The sequence below is a fragment of the Bufo bufo genome, chromosome 10, assembly GCF_905171765.1.
Source record: "Bufo bufo chromosome 10, aBufBuf1.1, whole genome shotgun sequence".
In the NCBI taxonomy this organism is placed as follows: Eukaryota; Metazoa; Chordata; class Amphibia; order Anura; family Bufonidae; genus Bufo; species Bufo bufo.
In genome coordinates, this window is record NC_053398.1 from 953230 (window position 1) to 972716 (window position 19487).

The 19487-nt window shown below is 49.5% G+C and overlaps 1 protein-coding gene across 1 annotated transcript in view; it reads left to right on the forward strand.

Annotated features, from left to right (window-relative positions):
- SWAP70 (switching B cell complex subunit SWAP70) overlaps window positions 1-17889 on the forward strand; it is a 51901-nt gene extending 34012 nt beyond the window's left edge. The window contains exons 4-12 of the mRNA XM_040409367.1: window positions 1783-2010; window positions 2782-2928; window positions 3099-3207; window positions 5525-5706; window positions 6076-6183; window positions 14260-14426; window positions 15229-15427; window positions 15670-15766; window positions 17203-17889. Coding sequence (XP_040265301.1) covers window positions 1783-2010; window positions 2782-2928; window positions 3099-3207; window positions 5525-5706; window positions 6076-6183; window positions 14260-14426; window positions 15229-15427; window positions 15670-15766; window positions 17203-17315 — 1350 coding nt within the window. The 3' untranslated portion in view covers window positions 17316-17889. The remainder of the gene's footprint in view (window positions 1-1782; window positions 2011-2781; window positions 2929-3098; window positions 3208-5524; window positions 5707-6075; window positions 6184-14259; window positions 14427-15228; window positions 15428-15669; window positions 15767-17202) is intronic.
- Window positions 17890-19487: the final 1598 nt, after the last annotated feature.

Below are 19487 nucleotides of genomic sequence, written 5' to 3' on the forward strand. Positions count from 1 at the left end.
TATACACCCCAGCATTCTGCTGGCATCTCCTGCTGCTCTATGACATGGTCTGCCTACCTTTAAGTCTTCTGAAATAATGACCCCTAAATCCCTTTCCTCAGATACTGAGGTCAGGACTGTGTCACTGATTGTATATTCTGCTCTTGGGTTTTTACGCCCCAGGTGCATTATCTTGCACTTATCAACATTACATTTTAGTTGCCAGATTTTTGACCATTCCTCTAGCTTTCCTAAATCCTTGGATCCTTACTATATCCTTACTATAGCTTACTATCAGTCCTCACCTTCTCCTTTTTGTCTTTGGCTGCAGTCTTGCATACTTTAGGCATGGGAGATGATTGTTCCTCACCCACTGTGCTTGAGCCATCCGCCATGTTGCTCTTGCACTCTGAAAGTGCTGCAAATGAATTATGGAGAGCCACAGACTGTGGGACATGCCTTCTATCCACAACTCTCAGTCTGCCAGAACCTACAGTAACCCATCTCCCTATTCTAGGGGGCCTCTGTGGCATTGCAACGTTCTCAGCCTGAGTTTGTTTAGTGGTTAATTTAAAAATCTCATATTTCAAAAAGGTAATTCCCTGCTGCATTATGGAGAGCTGTCTACAGATCAGACAGCATCCAAACCTCCGAAGAGCGGAACCTGAAATAAAAGCACAACAATTCCTGCACAGAACCAGGTCTGCCATTGTAAAGAGGGGGGAGATTATAACAAATCTCACTTGTGTAGATTGTATCCACCTCCAGGCGTCTCCTGAACCTTTTTCGGCCAGGTTCACATTCCGGTGTTGCGCTCTGTTGGAATCTTTTCCTTATAAGGGATTGAAGTAGAAAATGCAGTTAATTGTTTCCTCTGTAGATTCATCATCTGTGACTCATTAATGAGAATTTCTGGGGATTTCCTGGTGTCGGGCGCTCAGCTCATTGTCGCTTGTGATGAGAGGACTGAAGTCTAATGTGTTTGTCTACTCCGTCCCCTCACAATCTGCTGTTAGAATGGTCATGATACTCAGGGGTGTGGTCAGAGGAGAGAAGCCCCTCCCCTGAGGTTCTGAGCACTGAGAGGTCACTCTAATATTGGTAGTGCTAAAGTGCCTCTGCACTGTTACCGATCCACCAGCAGAATAGTGAGTGCAGCTCTGGAGTATAATACAGGATGTAACTCAGGATCAGTACAGGATAAGTAATGTATGTATACAGTGACTGCACCAGCAGAATAGTGAGTGCAACTCTGGAGTATAATACAGGATGGAACTCAGGACAGTACAGGATAAGTAATGTATGTACACAGTGACTACACCAGCAGAATAGTGAGTGCAGCTCTGGAGTATAATACAGGATGTAACTTAGGATCAGTACAGGATAAGTAATGTATGTACACAGTGACTGTACCAGCAGAATAGTGAGTGCAGCTCTGGAGTATAATACAGGATGTAACTAAGGATCAGTACAGGATAAGTAATGTATGTACACAGTGACTGCACCAGCAGAATAGTGAGTGCAGCTCTGGAGTATAATACAGGATGTAACTCAGGATCAGTACAGGATAAGTAATGTATGTACACAGTGACTCCACCAGCAGAATAGTGAGTGCAGCTCTGGAGTATAATACAGGATGTAACTCAGGACAGTACAGGATAAGTAATGTATGTACACAGTGACTGCACCAGCAGAACAGTGAGTGCAGCTCTGGAGTATAATACAGGATGTAACTCGGGATCCGTACAATATAATATATTGATGCTGGGACTGGCCTTTTTACATGCCCTTGCTCTGTTGTAGATTGAGTATCTCCTGAGGAAGCTGACGGAGGCGATGGGCAGCGGTTGGCAGCAGGCCTTGTTTGAGGACTACAAGATCAGTCTCCACGACAAGCAGAAGGGACTGTCCGTGTGGGAACTCATCGAGTTGATCGGGAGCGGTCAGTTCAGTAAAGGCACGGACTCCACCACAGTGTCCATGGCCATCAACGAGGTGTTTAATGAGCTCGTCCTGGACGTCTTGAAGCAGGTGAGCGGCTCCTCTGTCTTATCAGTGTCTAATCTCAGGGTCCCCAAGGGGAATGTGCAGTCTTAAAGGGAGTGTCTTAAAGGGAACCCCCGCACACCATAGTTAATACTCCCCACTCAATTATATTGTCTGTAAAATTGTCAATATTCTATTCAGATGTCTATTAGTCATATCTTTTCCTGGGAAAGCTGGGTGACAACCAATATGACTGCCACCCAGGCTGCTGAATGTAAGTCTGCTTAGCTATTAGTGACACGTTCGCCATCAGTATTGCTGAACTAGGCGGACGAGGAGCATATATTATGTAATATCCCGTGTATCGGTCACAAGCAGGAGTGATGGACGTATCCCTGCAGAGACCTGTACTGACAGACGTGTACAAGGCGGAGGGGACATTTGCACAGTTGAAAGGTTGCTGACATTAATGAAGGTCTGGGGGTACATACATGACCCCTATGTGTGCACCTGGGAAGCGTCTCGGCCACAGGCCTGTGGTTCAGCAGAAATAGCAGCATTAAGTGGGCAGCCTGCAGGTGCTGCACTCACTGCCCTCCCAGGATGTCTGTCTGTTAGACTCTGCTGCCCTCTGCTGGTGGAATTAAATGACTGCAGCCGGACTGTAAAACCCATTTAGGAGTTTTCTCTTTGGTCTTTTTGGGAGTCAATCGATTCTTTTCTGCAATATAGAAAAAATGAATAATTCAATGCAATCACTGAATTCAATAAAAGGCTCCGTAATATCCCGAAATAACGGCTGACGTCTCATTGCAGGGTTATCTGTGGAAGAAAGGTCACAAGCGTAAAAACTGGACGGAGCGCTGGTTTGTCCTGAAACCCAACGTCGTGTCTTATTACGTCAGCGAAGATCTGAAGGACAAGAAGGGAGACATCTTTCTGGATGGGAACTGCTGTGTGGAGGTGACGCCCCGATGATCTGTTCCCAGCCACAGAGGCAGCTGCAGAAAGGCTCTATCATTTCTCTGTTTGCCATGAGAGTAGAATGCAAGAAGTACAGTAAAGACTGACACAGCAAAGGAGCAGTACATTAGGCTGTACTTCATTATATTCACTCCTTTGTTGTTTTCCAGTCGCTGCCTGACAGAGACGGGAAAAGGTGTCTGCTCCTCGTGAAATGTGTCGAGAAAAGCTACGAGATCAGCGCCTCCGACAAGAAGAAGAAGCAGGAGTGGATTCAGGGTGAGCGGCGACTGTGGGGGGTCGGGGGCCCCCTATAACGCATGTAGAAAGAAAGCACTGAGAAAGTTCCTTACTATTTTCAAGATATCTGCTTGCTGTCACTGAAGGGGAATGTATCTTCATCTTCCAGCTAGAGCACGAAACTGTCCTGACCTGATACTTCTGACAGCTGAGGGTTTGTTACAGATGCATCCAGTTGAGACAATGGCGGAGAGTTATCAAAACTGATGTAAAGTAGAACTGGCTGAGCTACAAAGAGCAACCAATCAGATTCCAAAGGAGCTGTGACACATGAAAGGTGGAATCTGATTGGTTGCCCCATTAGTGCCCCAGTAAGAATAGTGCCCCCCAGTAAGAATAATGCCCCATTAGTGCCCCCCCAGTAAGGATAATGCCCCATTAGTGCCCCCAGTAAGAATAATGCCCCATTAGTGCCCCCAGTAAGAATAATGCCCCATTAGTGCCCCCCAGTAATAGTAATAACCCATTAGTGCCCCCCAGTAAGTATAATGCCCCATTAGTGCCCCCCAGTAAGTATAATGCCCCATTAGTGCCCCCAAGTAATAGTAACGCCCCCATTAGTGCCCCCAGTAATAGTAATGCCCCATTAGTGCCCCCAGTAAGAATAATGCCCCATTAGTGCCCCCAGTAAGAATAATGCCCCATTAGTGCCCCAGTAAGAATAATGCCCCATTAGTGCCCCAGTAAGAATAATGCCCCATTAGTGCCCCCAGTAAGAATAATGCCCCATTAGTGCCCTCCAGTAAGAATAGTGCCCCCCAGTAAGAATAATGCCCCATTAGTGCCCCCAGTAAGAATAGTGCCCCCAGTAAGAATAGTGCCCCCAGTAAGAATAGTGCCCCCAGTAAGAATAGTGCCCCCAGTAAGAATAGTGCCCCCAGTAAGAATAGTGCCCCCAGTAAGAATAGTGCCCCCAGTAAGAATAGTGCCCCCAGTAAGAATAGTGCCCCCAGTAAGAATAGTGCCCCCAGTAAGAATAGTGCCCCCAGTAAGAATAGTGCCCCCAGTAAGAATAGTGCCCCCAGTAAGAATAGTGCCCCCAGTAAGAATAGTGCCCCCAGTAAGAATAGTGCCCCCAGTAAGAATAATGCCCCATTAGTGCCCCCAGTAAGAATAATGCCCCATTAGTGCCCCCAGTAAGAATAATGTCCCATTAGTGCCCCCAGTAAGAATAATGTCCCATTAGTGCCCCAGTAAGAATAATGCCCCATTAGTGCCCCCCAGTAAGAATAATGCCCCATTAGTGCCCCCCCAGTAAGAATAATGCCCCATTAGTGCCCCCAGTAAGAATAATGCCCCATTAGTGCCCCCAGTAAGAATAATGCCCCATTAGTGCCCCCCAGTAAGAAGAATGCCCCATTAGTGCCCCCCAGTAAGAAGAATTCCCCATTAGTGCCCCCCAGTAAGAATAATGCCCCCATTAGTGCCCCCAGTAAGAATGCCCCATTAGTGCCCCCAGAAATAGTAATGCCCCCAGAAATAGTAATGCCCCCATTAGTGGCCCCAGTAAGAATAATGCCCCCATTAGTGGCCCCAGTAAGAATAATGCCCCATTAGTGCCCCCCAGTAAGAATAATGCCCCATTAGTGGCCCCAGTAAGAATAATGCCCCATTAGTGCCCCCAGTAAGAATAATGCCCCATTAGTGCCCCCAGTAAGAATAATGCCCCATTAGTGCCCCCCAGTAAGAATAATTCCCCATTAGTGCCCCCAGTAAGTATAATGCCCCATTAGTGCCCCTAGTAATAGTAGTGCCCCCAGTAACAATAATGCCCCATTAGTGCCCCCCAGTAATAGTAACACCCCCATTAGTGCCCCCCAGTAATAGTAACGCCCCCATTAGTGCCCCCCAGTAATAGTAACGCCCCCGTTAGTGCCCCCCAGTAATAGTAACGCCCCCGTTAGTGCCCCCCAGTAATAGTAACGCCCCCGTTAGTGCCCCCCAGTAATAGTAACGCCCCCGTTAGTGCCCCCCAGTAATAGTAACGCCCCCGTTAGTGCCCCCCAGTAATAGTAGCGCCCCCTGCGGACTGGAGGACAGGACCCGCGCTCCAGCGTGATGACGTCTCCGAGGTCCCGTCCTCCAGTCCGCAGGGGCGTTCACCGCAGCTCCAGCAAATGGAGGAGGGGAGGGCTTTTATTAACACAAGTATGTGGGGAGGAGGGGGTTAAAGGCTGCACTACTGAGCGCCCCACAATGAAGCCAGTAACATTCCGCCAATTACCGGCGTCGCAGGGCCACTACAAACCGTCCGGGTGGTGCCCCCAACGAGGTCTGTAATATGTTTTCCCTGCAGATATTCAGACGGTCATTAACCTGCAGAAGATGGGGGTCTCCTCGCCGCACAAGGACGCTCGACAGAAGAGAAAAGCGCTGCGGCAGAAGCTCCAAGCCGAGCAAGAGGAGCTGGAGCGCAAGATGAGCGACCTGCAGGCGTCAAACGAGCTGAGGCAGCTGGAGCTGGAGCAAGTGCGCATGGTGAGCGCCGCGAGGGGCCCGTCGGGGAGTCTCTATTCTGTGTCTGGGAAAGTTGGGTGGCAGTGGATATTGCTACCTGTGCAGCACCCCTTCACATCCAGCATTGCGGCCATTCCCGCTCACCCTGGAGTGGTCGCCCGGTCGTACAGCGGCGTCTCCTGTTGTATTCAGAAGTCTGGGAGCACTGCAATGGCGGCCACAGTCACCCAGCTTTCCCCCACACAGATAGAAGTAAGAAGGGGGTCACGTTCTTTACTCACATTGGATTCGGTCTTGTTCGCGGCCGCTGCGCTTTAGGGTTGATGCCCCTTTAAGAATTTAGGCTTTTTCTGTAAAACGGGCAAAGTAGAATTTTTATATTTTTTGCAGCAACTGAGGGAGGCCGCCGAGCACGCCGCGCAGGAGGAAAAGAAGCGCCATGACACCCACATGGAGCTCCAGGACCGGTTCAAAGTGGAGCTTGAGCGGGAGCAGACGGTAACGATGTGGCGGTATTACATGTGACGCTCTGGAGACTCAGCCCAGACGTAGTGAGCACATTCTGGACCCAAGAAAGGTTCCAGATCTCATAGACTTTATTTCAATCCCATGGCCTTTTCAAGATTTCTGCTTGCTGTCAGTGAATGTAAAGGTAAAAACCTGTCCTGAGCTGACACCACTGAGGATCCTTTCTGTTACCTGCACTGATACATTGTAACAACCCCATCAGGTGGAAAGCTTAGGATGGATTTTCAGGTTCTGGATTTAAGCAAAAATTGTTCTCTTTCACTGACGGCTAGCAAAGATCTTGAAATAGTGGGCAACTGAATCACAAAGCCGATCTGAAAGAGGGTTAGGGTTCTGTAGAGCAGGCATCCTCAAACTGCAGCCCTCCAGCTGTTGCAAAACTACAACTCCCAGCATGCCTGAACAGCCTACAGGTATCAGCCTACAGCAGGGCATTGTGGGAGTTGTAGTTTTACAACATCTGGAGGGCCGCAGTTTGAGGATGCCTGCTGTAGAGGATTGCACTGGGCCTCGATAACGGGAATTATTGCTTGTTGGGAATTGGAGATTTCTATCCGTCTCCGTGTTCCGTCCCTTTTATTCTGTCCTAGGCTTTGTTATACGACCCGATTACTCTGTGTATTATATACCCCCCCAGTCCTTCATACTCCCAGGAGTAACATCCAACCCTCCAAATACTTGTATAGAAAAATGCTTTACTGGTAACATACAGGTGACAAAGCAATGGACATTACATAGAAATACCGCCACCGCCACACACAGCCGCCTCCTGTCCTGCCCTCCCTGGACACCGCCACACACAGCCGCCTCCTGTCCTGCCCTCCCTGCACACCACCACACACAGCCGCCTCCTGTCCTGCCCTCCCTGGACACCGCCACACACAGCCGCCTCCTGTCCTGCCCTCCCTGGACACCGCCACACACAGCCGCCTCCTGTCCTGCCCTCCCTGCACACCGCCACACACAGCCGCCTCCTGTCCTGCCCTCCCTGGACACCGCCACACACAGCCGCCTCCTGTCCTGCCCTCCCTGGACACCGCCACACACAGCCGCCTCCTGTCCTGCCCTCCCTGGACACCGCCACACACAGCCGCCGCCCTCCCTGGACACCGCCACACACAGCCGCCGCCCTCCCTGGACACCGCCACACACAGCCGCCTCCTGTCCTGCCCTCCCTGGACACCGCCACACACAGCCGCCTCCTGTCCTGCCCTCCCTGGACACCGCCACACACAGCCGCCTCCTGTCCTGCCCTCCCTGGACACCGCCACACACAGCCGCCTCCTGTCCTGCCCTCCCTGGACACCGCCACACACAGCCGCCGCCCTCCCTGGACACCGCCACACACAGCCGCCGCCCTCCCTGGACACCGCCACACACAGCCGCCTCCTGTCCTGCCCTCCCTGGACACCGCCGCACACAGCCGCCGCCCTCCCTGGACACCGCCACACACAGCCGCCGCCCTCCCTGGACACCGCCGCACACAGCCGCCGCCCTCCCTGGACACCGCCACACACAGCCGCCTCCTGTAGAAGCAGGGAGGGATCATGTGGACTGATTAAAAGAAAATCTAGAATATTTAAAATTACGAATATATATCATCACTATATTCTAAACATTTAGTGAATTCTCGAAGTGCTGATATTTGCGCTAAAAATTCACAACTCTAATATTTGTGATCGACACTTTTCTCTAAATCCAAAAGTCCTGACAAAAACGATAGAAGAGAAGTCCCAGATAATACTAAAGCCCCTACTGGCCGAGAAGGCAGGGGGGAGTTATTGGACCTTCTTCTCCAGGGTCCGGTCCCCATCCCTCAGCGCCGTCTGGCAACCTGGAGATTGAGCGTAACAGACAGAAGGGAAGATACTTTAATGCACAGCAGAAAACCAGTTACTTCAAAAATATATCTAAGCTCCTGGAAAGCCTTCCTGGGACCCGTTCAGGCCCCCAGACCTGGGACTAGTTCTAGATTTTCTCCAGTCAGGACTAGACCGAGGTTTTAGAATAAGCACCTTAAAGGCGACCCTTCTACTTTTCATAAACATTATAAACTGGATGTGCTGTCCAATAGAGACCTATCCTTTGGCAGGAACGTTTTATCGGCCGCGGCCCCCCCCCCGATGATGATGATTACTCTTATCGGTAATTGGATTTTTCCCTCCACAACGTCACGGGGAATTCCCACCCATTTTTTGGTTTGATTTGATATTTGGTCGCCATTGACCCTTTTTTCATTTGTATTGTTATGTTACTTAACCCTATTAAATGATGCATCTACTTGGTGAAGGGCTTTTATACCTTGGTCTTCGCGGTTCTCCGGTATCCTCCAGGACGTGCCGCTGTGCAGTATGACCGCTGTCCGATCCCGCAGCGAATAAACATATATATCACATACAAAGAAAAAAACTTTAATCCTGACTCGAAACCCTCCCCATCCAACCTCAAAGGGGGAGAAGGCGCAAAAAAAGACCTTTAACCCTTCATTAGACTATTTGAGAAAGCCAAGTATTCCAGAAACGGGTGAAGACTTTGCTCTTTCCTGTTTGTATATAGAACTTTTTCTTATCATTTTCTCAACTGATTTCTTCTCTTCAAGAAAAGGAGGTTTCATTGATTTCCAGGAATAATAACTGACACAGAAGTGATCTCGTCCGACCGCGGCAGAATCCCACCCGTAGACGGCCTCTGGATACTGAATACCACAGATCCCGGTGTTAATCTGTCTGGCTAATGTCTAAATACTTTCAGGCGTCTCCACTATAAATGTCCTGCAGTATAAAGAATAGAGAGGCAGATCTCTACATCCCCCCCATTTTACCCCTCACACGACGCCTTCCTAGAACGATCCGGAGAAGGGGACGAGTTTATTGCACTTCTAAACTGCAAATTATATAAATCCCAAAAATGTGAATCCACAAACATATTCCTTTTTGTTTCCAGTTTACATATTGTTTAATATTTAGAATTTCATAGCCGTGCTTCTCACCCCATAAAGCGAATACCCTAAATATATAAATCACAATCATATGCAACTGACAACATCCTCCATTGTTGCATTTTTGCTGGGGGTTGTCGTTAGCAACATCGGAGGGATTATTGCTCCCCAGTGATAAACGCGTCACAGTCTTTGGGGTTTTCAAGCATTTCCGACCGGAGAGCCTCCGATGCCCATGAACGCGGCTCCTTTACATGAACACATTGCGCCTCCCTCCTTCCCAGGTAATTGCAGAATTTCATTTCTCAGAACCACTTTTCCAAATGAAAGTCGGGATTTCCTGATCGTCCTTGGCAGCACATAACCAAAGGGTTAAGTCCCCTAGGTACAATCAGGACAGAGACAAGAAAGCAGTTCACTTACTGAACTGATTAGTGGCCATAGAAGGCTCCGCAGGACACCAGAGCTCTGTGGTCAGATGGACGCTTGCTTTACGTCCCTGCAGAGTACCGGGAGCTGGAGCCGCGCACGTGGGGCCTGGGGGGGGGGGGGAGGGAGCTGGAGCCGCGCACGTGGGGCCCGGGGGGGGGGGGGAGCTGGAGCTGCGCACGTGGGGCCCGGGGGGGGGGAGGGAGCTGGAGCCGCGCACGTGGGGCCCGGGGGGGGGGGGGGAGCTGGAGCCGCGCACGGGGGGCCCGGGGGGGGGGGGGGAGCTGGAGCCGCGCACGTGGGGCCCGGGGGGAGCCAGAGCCGCGCACGTGGGGCCCAGGAGGAGCCGGAGCCGCGCATGTGGGGCCCGGCTAGTTAATCTCGTGCCGGCGCGCTCAGTCAGAACGCTTCACCCGCTGCTTACTGCGTGATCCGGGGTTGTCTGCTTGGAATGGTTATTCGGGCAGTTGCAGGACGTTTTTCATGTTGTTGCCTCAGCTTGTTACCAGTCATGGGCCGACTAATGGGCGCTGGATGAGCCTTTCTTATACCAGGGGTTTGGCTGTGTAGATTTAATTCGGACTCTGTTGTGTTTTAACTAACGGATGTCTGCCTCATAAGCGGAGTATCTGCTGACGATCCTGATGATTATTATATTTTGCATAAAGACAAAATTCCTGATCTAATTAAAGCTGTAAAGCGGACATTAGAGGCGGATAGAGATCCCTCAGGGAAGTCCAAATCAGATCCGCTTTTCCAGGTCATCCGGTCCAGACTGGGATATGGGATAAGCCTGATAGAGAAACCATGACAGGATCTGGGCTGAAATCCATATATAAACTGGATGAAGATGCGCCTCGGGGCCTAAGGTTGATTTGGCGATTGCACGTCTGTCTAATATTTCCGTCAGATCAGGCATCACTTATTAAAGACCTTATGGACAGGAAGATTGAGATTATGCATCCACGTCAGCGGCCTGTGTGGCGGGGTTATCATCCGGACCTGCAGCTAGGCTGTCCCAGCTATCCCATCACCTGGAGGGGCTAGAGAAGGGATGAAAGCTGCTTCAGACTTTTTGTGTGATGCTCCCCTTGATATTACAAAATTTTAAGCAAACTCCATGGCCCTCACTAATGCTGCAAGAAGGGCGCTCTGGATAAAACAGTGGCCAGGAGATACATGGTCAAAAAATCACTTGTGCAATCTTCCCGTCCAGAAAACCTCGCTGTTTGGGCCTCAATTAGAAAAAATCCTTGAATGAGGGAAAGGCTCAGTATTTCCAGAATCTAAAAAGAGAATATCATTCAGGTCCTTTCCTTCCCAGAGAAAGATCTCCCAGATTCAGAAATAGACAGCATTTTTTCAGACAAAGATTATTTTGGGACAAGCAGGAGAAGTCTGAATACAAAAGGAAGCCGAATCAAAAACCCTCAGAGCCATGGCGCCGGCATTCAGCCAAAAGTTGGCGCAAGATTGAAGCAGTTTTCACACGTTTGGTCTCTCTGGGTCTACAGTCAAAAATGGATACGTCCGAGAGTTCGCTCTCTTTCCTCCAGATTGAATTTGTCTAAACGACCCCAAAGGTCAGGTTGTCCTCCAGCTTCTTCAGGAATTGATCCAGAAGGTGGTGTTAGAACCAGTGCCTCTGGAGGTTTAAGGGAGTAAATCCCAAAGTGTTTCCTGTACCCAAACCGGAGAACAAATGGAGACTAATAATCGATCTAACATTCCTGAACAAATTGTTAGTGAAAAAGAAATTCAAGATGGAATCCATAAAGTCGGTCTTAATGATCTTGAAGAAGGAGGATTATATGGCGTCGATGGACCATATTCCAGTTCACCCCAGTCACAGGAGGTTTCTGAGGCACCGATTTTGTGCATCTCCAGTTTACCTGCCTTCCCTTCGGCATAACGTCTGCGCCAAGGGCTTTTACGAAAGAATGGCTGGTCCTCACAGCAGCTCTGAGGCTGAAGGTATCTCATATGTGTTCCGTACCTGGATCAGCCAGCAGTTGAGCCTCCATCTACAAGCGGCTGTACAGATGCTTCAGTCTCACGGTTTCCTCATAAACAAACAGAAATCCTCTCTGACTCCATCACAACAGACAGTTTTTGGGTTACATGCTGAATTCTCATCGCATGACGATCAAATTGTCTCCGCAAAGAGTATCTTCTGTTCACAGAGGGAGATATCAACTTCTGTCCAGAACCAAGGTCTCTATTCGTCAGGCAATGAAGATATTGGGTCTTCTGACCTCTTCTATAGAAGCCGTCCCTTGGGCCAAAGCCCACATGAGAAGGTTACAGAACAATATCCTAACCAGCTGGAACAGAAATGACGGTTCATTGGACAAGAAGATAGTGATATCCTCCTCAACACACCAGGACCGGAAATGGTGGATCTCGTCAAATCACCTACTGCAAGGCATCTGAATCCCCACCGCCAGAAAATTCTCCCGTCGGATGCCTCCTCTTGGGGCTGGGGTGCCCATGTAGACCATCTATGGGTCCAGAACAAGGAGAAGCAGTGATGTCCTCCTATTGGAGAGAGCTGAGAGCAGTGAGACTGGCTCTTCTTCATCTCCAAACAAAGTAATAGTCCAGTCAGACAATTTACCAACTGTCTACTCTATCAACAAGCAGGGAGTCACAAGGAGTCACAATCCTTCCAAGGAGCATGCTATCCTGATGAGGTGGGCAAAGAGGTTCACAAGGACACCTCGGCGGTCCATATAAGGGGAGTCCTGAACCAGTCTGCGGATCTACTCAGCCGTACTCTACATCTCGGAGAACGGAGCCTAAATCCGGCAGTCTTCAACAACCTTCTGTCTCGCTGGGGAAAGCCTTGGCTGGATGCCATGTCAACAGAACAGAACAAAAAGCTCAGTCAGTCCTGCTCCGTTCATCGGTCCAGCCAGGCACTAGCAATGGACGGTCTCTCAGTCAGCTGGGAAAAAGGCCTGATTTATGCATTTCCTCCAATCCCTCTCATACCAAAAGTCCTCACAAAGATACGAGAAGATCGTGCAGAGGTGATGGCAGTTCTTCTGTTCTGGCCTCGGAGGACGTGGTTCTCTCTAGCCATATCCCTCTCCAAAGGGAGAGTCTGGAAGATTCCTCCCCGTCCAGACTTACTTCTCCAGAGGTTTACAGCGAGCGGCCTGGAGGAGGAGCGGCAGTCCTTAACAACATTGGGATTCTCCTTAGAACTAGTCAATACCATGGTAGCCGCTCGTAAACCTGCAACTATAAAAATATATAACAGAGTTTGGAAAACCTTTAAGGATTGGTGCCAAAGAACTTCTTCAGTTCCTGAAGGTTTGAAGTCTGTTCTACAATTCCCTCAAGAAGGGTTTACTGAAGGTTTGAAAACAAATACCTTAAAAGTGAAGCTTACGGCGATTAATGCCCAATTACAGGGAAAATATTCAACTAATCAAATAATACGTACCTTCTTTAAAGCCTTAAGAAACCTAAGACCTCCGGTCAGTTCTCCCGTTCCTTCCTGGGACTTGTCTGTGGTGCTCTCGGCTATGTCCAAAGAACCATTCAAACCAATTGAATCCTCCTCGCTGAAGCCGGTTTTTTTATAAAAGCTCTGTTCCCAGTTGGACATCAGCCAGACGTGTTGGTGAACTGCAAGCTCTCATGTAAAGATCCATATTTCAGAGATGTCGGTGATTGCCTCATTCTACGATCGATGCCGGGGCTTCTTCAGAAAGTATCATCAGTGGTTAACATGAACCAAGAAATCTCTCTCCCAGGTCTTCACTCAAATCCTCAGGAACAAGTTGATTGGCATCTATTAGACGTTAAGGGAGCCTTGCTGGCCTATCTTCAAGCTTCCTCCTTGAGGCGGAAGGTCTATTTTTACAAATTCAAGGGCCAAACGAGGGCAATAGAGCTGGCAAAGTAACACCAGCAAGATGGAGCCAACGATCTTTTACTGCGTCTTGATTGCCCTATTTCATTGAAAGCGCACTCTACAAGATCCACAGCTTCTTCCTGCGCAGAATTAGCACACGTTTCGCTAGATCAAATATGTAAGGCGGCCACATAGTCTACCATTTCTACGTTCATGAGGCCCTACAGACTAGACATCTGAGCAGCTGAAGGGTTGAGATTTGGCGAAAGAGTGCTCCAAGTTGCGGCCAGTGCTCCCCCCCAATGAGTACTGCGTATCCAGTCCCTTTTGGTTAAGTGCTGCCAAGTGCTGCCATTAATAAATGTTTTGCCACATCCAAATGCAGGGCTCTGGTGTCCTGTGTAGCCTTCTCTGGCCGGCTAACTCATCACTTAATTAGGTTGATTGCTTTCTAATGTGTCTCTATCCTGATTGTACCTAGGGGATTTAACCCTTTGGTTATGTGCTGCCTACGGACTCCAGGAAACAAATTTCAGTGAGTACATTTTTATTATTTTATCCAATGTCCTAAAGATGCTGTTTGGTAACCAAAAGGGAGAGTTTTGTAGCACAAATAGGATCTGTCCTATCATTGAGAGTGGAAGCCTACGCCAAACATGAATTATGTACTGGCCCTTTAACTATGTGTGCGCCCCCTACAGGGCGACGTTCCCTTTACCTCATGGCTAGGAGCTCACTATGGATCAGCGAGAGGTCTAGTATGTGACCCACATGGCCAGGTGGTAACTCGAGCGTCGCTCCCTCTGCCTCATAGATCCGGCACCAGATGGAAGAGAAGGTGGCGCAGAAATCCTCGGAGTTGGAGCAGTACTTAAAGCGCGTGCGGGAGCTGGAGAAGATGTATTACCGTCTGCAGGAGGCGCTGGACGATGAGAAACAAGCTCGCCTCGAGGAGGAGAAAGCGCGGCTGCTCCAGACACGGTGAGTGATTCACCTTCCTATAGGAAACCGGAGAAAACGCATCATGCCTACTGACAGTTTCCCATCTGATGAGGACGGGGACAGACTATGTCCTCCCTGGTCACGGAGTGGATGTGGACGGACCGGAATCTGACTCTCTGGGTGAAATCGCTGGGTTTTCTGGGGTTTAATGAAAAATGACAATATAACCGCGAGGCTCTGATTCCACCGCTCCCAGCTGAGGACAAACAGTGGCGGTCTCCTCCTGAGCCTGAACATGACCAGGGGCCCCTGTAATACTGGCTATAGGGCCAATTCTTCTTTCTGAACGCCCCTCCACTTGGGACAATCCCTGCCTGTTAGGAGTATTCCTCGCTGGGACCCCCGGCCATACTGCTTGTCACCAGTCTCTTGAAGGTGACCACCAATATGGCTGCAGAACTATGGACGTCCAACTCACAATTTACTAATTAAACCTACGGAAAATGCCAGTCCTCATGATGATCATGAAAAATACTTTATTAAGTAATTAATCAAGACAATTTGAAAAGTTTAAAAACAGCAGAGCAGGAAAAATGGCGACATGAGTGAAGATCACGTAGGCAATAACGTACATCAAGTATAAAGACGCCACAACACGAACCACGGCCGTAACGGCAGTAAGGAAATGATAAGCTGCCGTACTGTGTCTGTGGGAATTCCCTTTAAGGGACTGTAGACGGATGGAGGGGAGAAGACTCCGGGTCCCCGTCGGCTGCGAGACGCCCGGAGTCTTACACTGCTCCATGTGATCCTCACATTTGGATATTGCTGCCATTTTCAGGCTTCTGGAGGAAGAAGCTACAAAGAGGGCGACACTGGAAAGTCTGCACAAAGAGCAGGAGATGACCATCAGGATGACCGAGGCAGAGAAGAAGGAACTGGAGACCATGCAGGCCATGAAGGAGCAAGCCCTGCAGGAGGCCATGCAGCAGCTGGAGCAGCTGGAGAAGGAGCGGATTGCAGCTCTGGAGCAATACGAGGTAGGTCTCCCTCAAAGCCGACCCGAATAATATCCCCTGAAAGTAAATGGTCCAGACCTGTACTGTCGCGGAGACCCCGGGGCACAACAGTCACATGACCTATACAGCTCCGTGCCAGCATGGTGCCGTAAGGCGCCCCAACTCTGTAATGTCCTTCCTCCTTGTCTGCTCCCATCACCCAGGACTCTCCATTCAAATCTTGTCCCCTAACAGAAGACTCCATGTCTCATCTTTTATTGCAGCAAGTTAAAAGTAACCTGGAAATGGCGACCTGTAAGACACGGAGCTGGAAGGACAAGGTGGCGCAGCACGAGGGGTTAATCCGGTTAATACAACCAGGTGAGTGTCTGAGGATCCTTCCTTCTTGTCCGGGTGAGACGGTCATTGCCCAAGCTTTATGTTCCAGAGATTAGTGTCCTGACAATGAGCGGGGTCCTCCGCGATGTTCCCTTAAAGAGGCTCTGTCACCAGGATCAACCCTAATAAACCAGACATGCTGGCTGCTAGGGATGATCATGCTGATTAAAACTGCACCTTTCTTTAGTCTGTAGGATAAATGGCTGCAGAGAAATCTGTGTTTTTATTCATATGCAAATGAGAACTTTGAGCACTCAGAGGCGGGGCTGAATCGTCTGAGCACTGCTTTGTATCCCCCCATGTGCTCTGGACACGCCCCCTCCCCTCAATTGACAGGACTAGACATCAGGCTGAGGGCAGAGCTGTGTCCTAGCATCTACATATCATATACACTATGTACTATAGCTTCACCACACTGAGATCTGCTCAGAAAGATAATCTACATATCACTGCTTTATTCACAGGCACAATGTATGATTATACAGACACCAGTAATATGTGTTATCTTATAAATATAGGAAAGACATGCATAGCTATGTGGTAATGCTATATACTACATATAGTACATAGTGTATATGATATGTAGATGCTAGGACACAGCTCTGCCCTCAGCATGTCTTTCCTATACGTATAAGATAACACATATTACTGGTGTCTGTATAATCATACATTGTGCCTGTGAATAAAGCAGTGATATGTAGATGAGCTTTCTGAGCAGATCTCAGTGTGGTGAAGCTATAGTACATAGTGTATATGATATGTAGATGCTAGTACACAGCTCTGCCCTCAGCCTGATGTCTAGTCCTGTCAATTGAGGGGAGGGGGCGTGTCCAGAGCACATGGGGGGGGATACAAAGCAGTGCTCAGACAACTCAGCCCCGCCTCTGAGTGCTCAAAGTTCTCATTTGCATATGAATAAAAACACAGATATCTCTGCAGCTATTTATCATACAGACAAAAGAAAGGTGCAGTTTCAATCAGCATGATCAGCCCTAGCAGCCAGCATGTCTGGTTTATTAGGGTTGATCCTGGTGACAGAGCCTCTTAATTCATCCCACAATTGTGGCAATTAATGTGGAGGAGGATGAGCACTGGAGAAGTATTTGGGTCTAAAACATCTTGGAGCAGGGATGGCCAACCTGTGGCCCTCCGGCTGTTGTAAAACTACAATTCCCACCATGCCCTGCTGTAGGCTGATAGCTGTTGGCAGTCTGGGCATGCTGGGAGTTGTAGTTTTGCAACATCTGGAGAGCCTCAGGTTGACCATCCCTGTCTTGGAGTATTTTCTGTCTTTAGATCTCGTTCCTCTACTAATCTAACAACTTGTCCACATTAATAGCTCCAAACCTTTACCTTGTAACCTTCAGGCTGTGAGGTCCTCAGCTTCTTCTGCCTGAAACCTTTTATGTTTCTTTCAGGATCTAAAAACCCTGGAATGATCAGAAACTGGGGCCCAGCGTCCTTTACCAAAGGGGAGCTCCAGGAACGAGAGAAGAACTGGCAAGAGAAGAAGAACTCCAGCCTGGAATAGGATAGGAACAAGCTGACCACTTGGTGCTAGGAGCAGAAGACACAACGTGGTTAGGAAATAGACAACCCGAAGCTCCAGGAGAACGTCGCAGCTTTAGATTATTATCTTGTCCTTAGAGTACCAAGACTTTGTAATTATAAAAGGGACACAATGTGTAACCATAAGCATCATCTGCCCTACCGTCCTACTGGATTATTTCTCTGACCACCTGGTCACCTGCACCATCTGCCCCAAAGCACCATCTTCCCATCCACACTCCAAGAGGATCTTTGGAAAGAGTAGCCTGCTGGCGTTGAGGAGCTGCATCTGGATCCACATGAACCACGGACTGTCCCTGCTCAGTCCCAAAACTGGAACTTGTAGGACTTTCTCAAGGAAAGGACGGTGTACTTAACCCTTTCTCATTCTAGACCGGCAGACGGTCTTGTCTCCATTATATTACGTTCATCTCATTTATATTTTAATGATAAGATCCTGTTGTGGATCTCTGCTGATGATTGGAACTCGTTACGTTTGCAGAATCCGTCGTAGCCTCTTCCATAAAGTGTTAATATACAAAGAGTTGGTTCTGTTATTTAGCGGTTTCTGGTAAATCTCCCGTTCTCTGTGGCTCATATCGAATGCCGACATGTGTGATCCTTATTCTGAACCAGACGGACCCACTGGAGAACCAGCAGAACCCATGGGTCCAGGCCCTGACATAACAACAGGACAAAAAGACCAGAAGAAGACCAACCCGTCTCAACCAAAGGCCACCAGTGTCTATTTCCTGGGGGTTAATATAAGTGAACCCGGTGAATACGCCCCATTCCACCCACATATATTACGGGTGAATACGCCCCAATCACCGCCCCATTCCACCCACATATATTACGTTTAATGCATCTCTTCTGTTTCAATCTTGCTGCAAAATTTTTATTTGGGCTCTAGTGGGTTAATCAGATTTTTGTCCTTACTTTTTGTCCCCTGGTGGGTTCTGCGGGAGGACCACTTACCTCAGACTGTACAGGCACTCTGCGGGAGGACCACTTACCTCAGACTGTACAGGCACTCTGCGGGAGGACCACTTACCTCAGACCCGTCACCTCCTCAGACTGTACAAGCGTTCTGCAGGAGGGCAACTTACCTCAGACCTGTCACCTCCTCAGACTGTACAGGCGTTCTGCTGGAGGGCAACTTACCTCAGACCCGTCACCTCCTCAGACTGTACAGGCACTCTGCGGGGGGCAACTTACCTCAGACGCATTACCTCCTCAGACTGTACAGGCGTTCTGCTGGAGGGCAACTTACCTCAGACCCGTCACCTCCTCAGACTGTACAGGCGTTCTGCTGGAGGACCACTTACCTCAGACGCATTACCTCCTCAGACTGTACAGGCGTTCTGCTGGAGGGCAACTTACCTCAGACCCGTCACCTCCTCAGACTGTACAGGCGTTCTGCGGGAGGGCCACTTACCACAGACCCGTCACCTCCTCAGACTGTACAGGCATTCTGCGGGGGGGGCAACTTACCTTAGAACCGTCACCTCCTCAGACTGTACAGGCGTTCTGCGGGGGGGCAACTTACCTTAGAACCGTCACCTCCTCAGACTGTACAGGCGTTCTGCGGGGGGGCAACTTACCTCAGACCCGTCACCTCCTCAGACTGTACAGGCATTCTGCGGGGGGGGCAACTTACCTTAGAACCGTCACCTCCTCAGACTGTACAGGCATTCTGCGGGGGGGGCAACTTACCTTAGAACCGTCACCTCCTCAGACTGTACAGGCGTTCTGCGGGGGGGCAACTTACCTCAGACCCGTCACCTCCTCAGACTGTACAGGCACTCTGCGGGAGGACCACTTACCTCAGACTGTACAGGCGTTCTGCTGGAGGACCACTTACCTCAGACGCATTACCTCCTCAGACTGTACAGGCGTTCTGCGGGAGGGACACTTACCTCAGACCTGTCACCTCCTCAGACTGTACAGGCGTTCTGCGGGAGGGCCACTTACCTCAGACGCATTACCTCCTCAGACTGTACAGGCGTTCTGCTGGAGGGCAACTTACCTCAGACCTGTCACCTCCTCAGACTGTACAGGCGTTCTGCGGGAGGACCACTTACCTCAGACCCGTAACTTCCTCACACTGTACAGGCGTTCTGCTGGAGGACCACTTACCTCAGACCTGTCACCT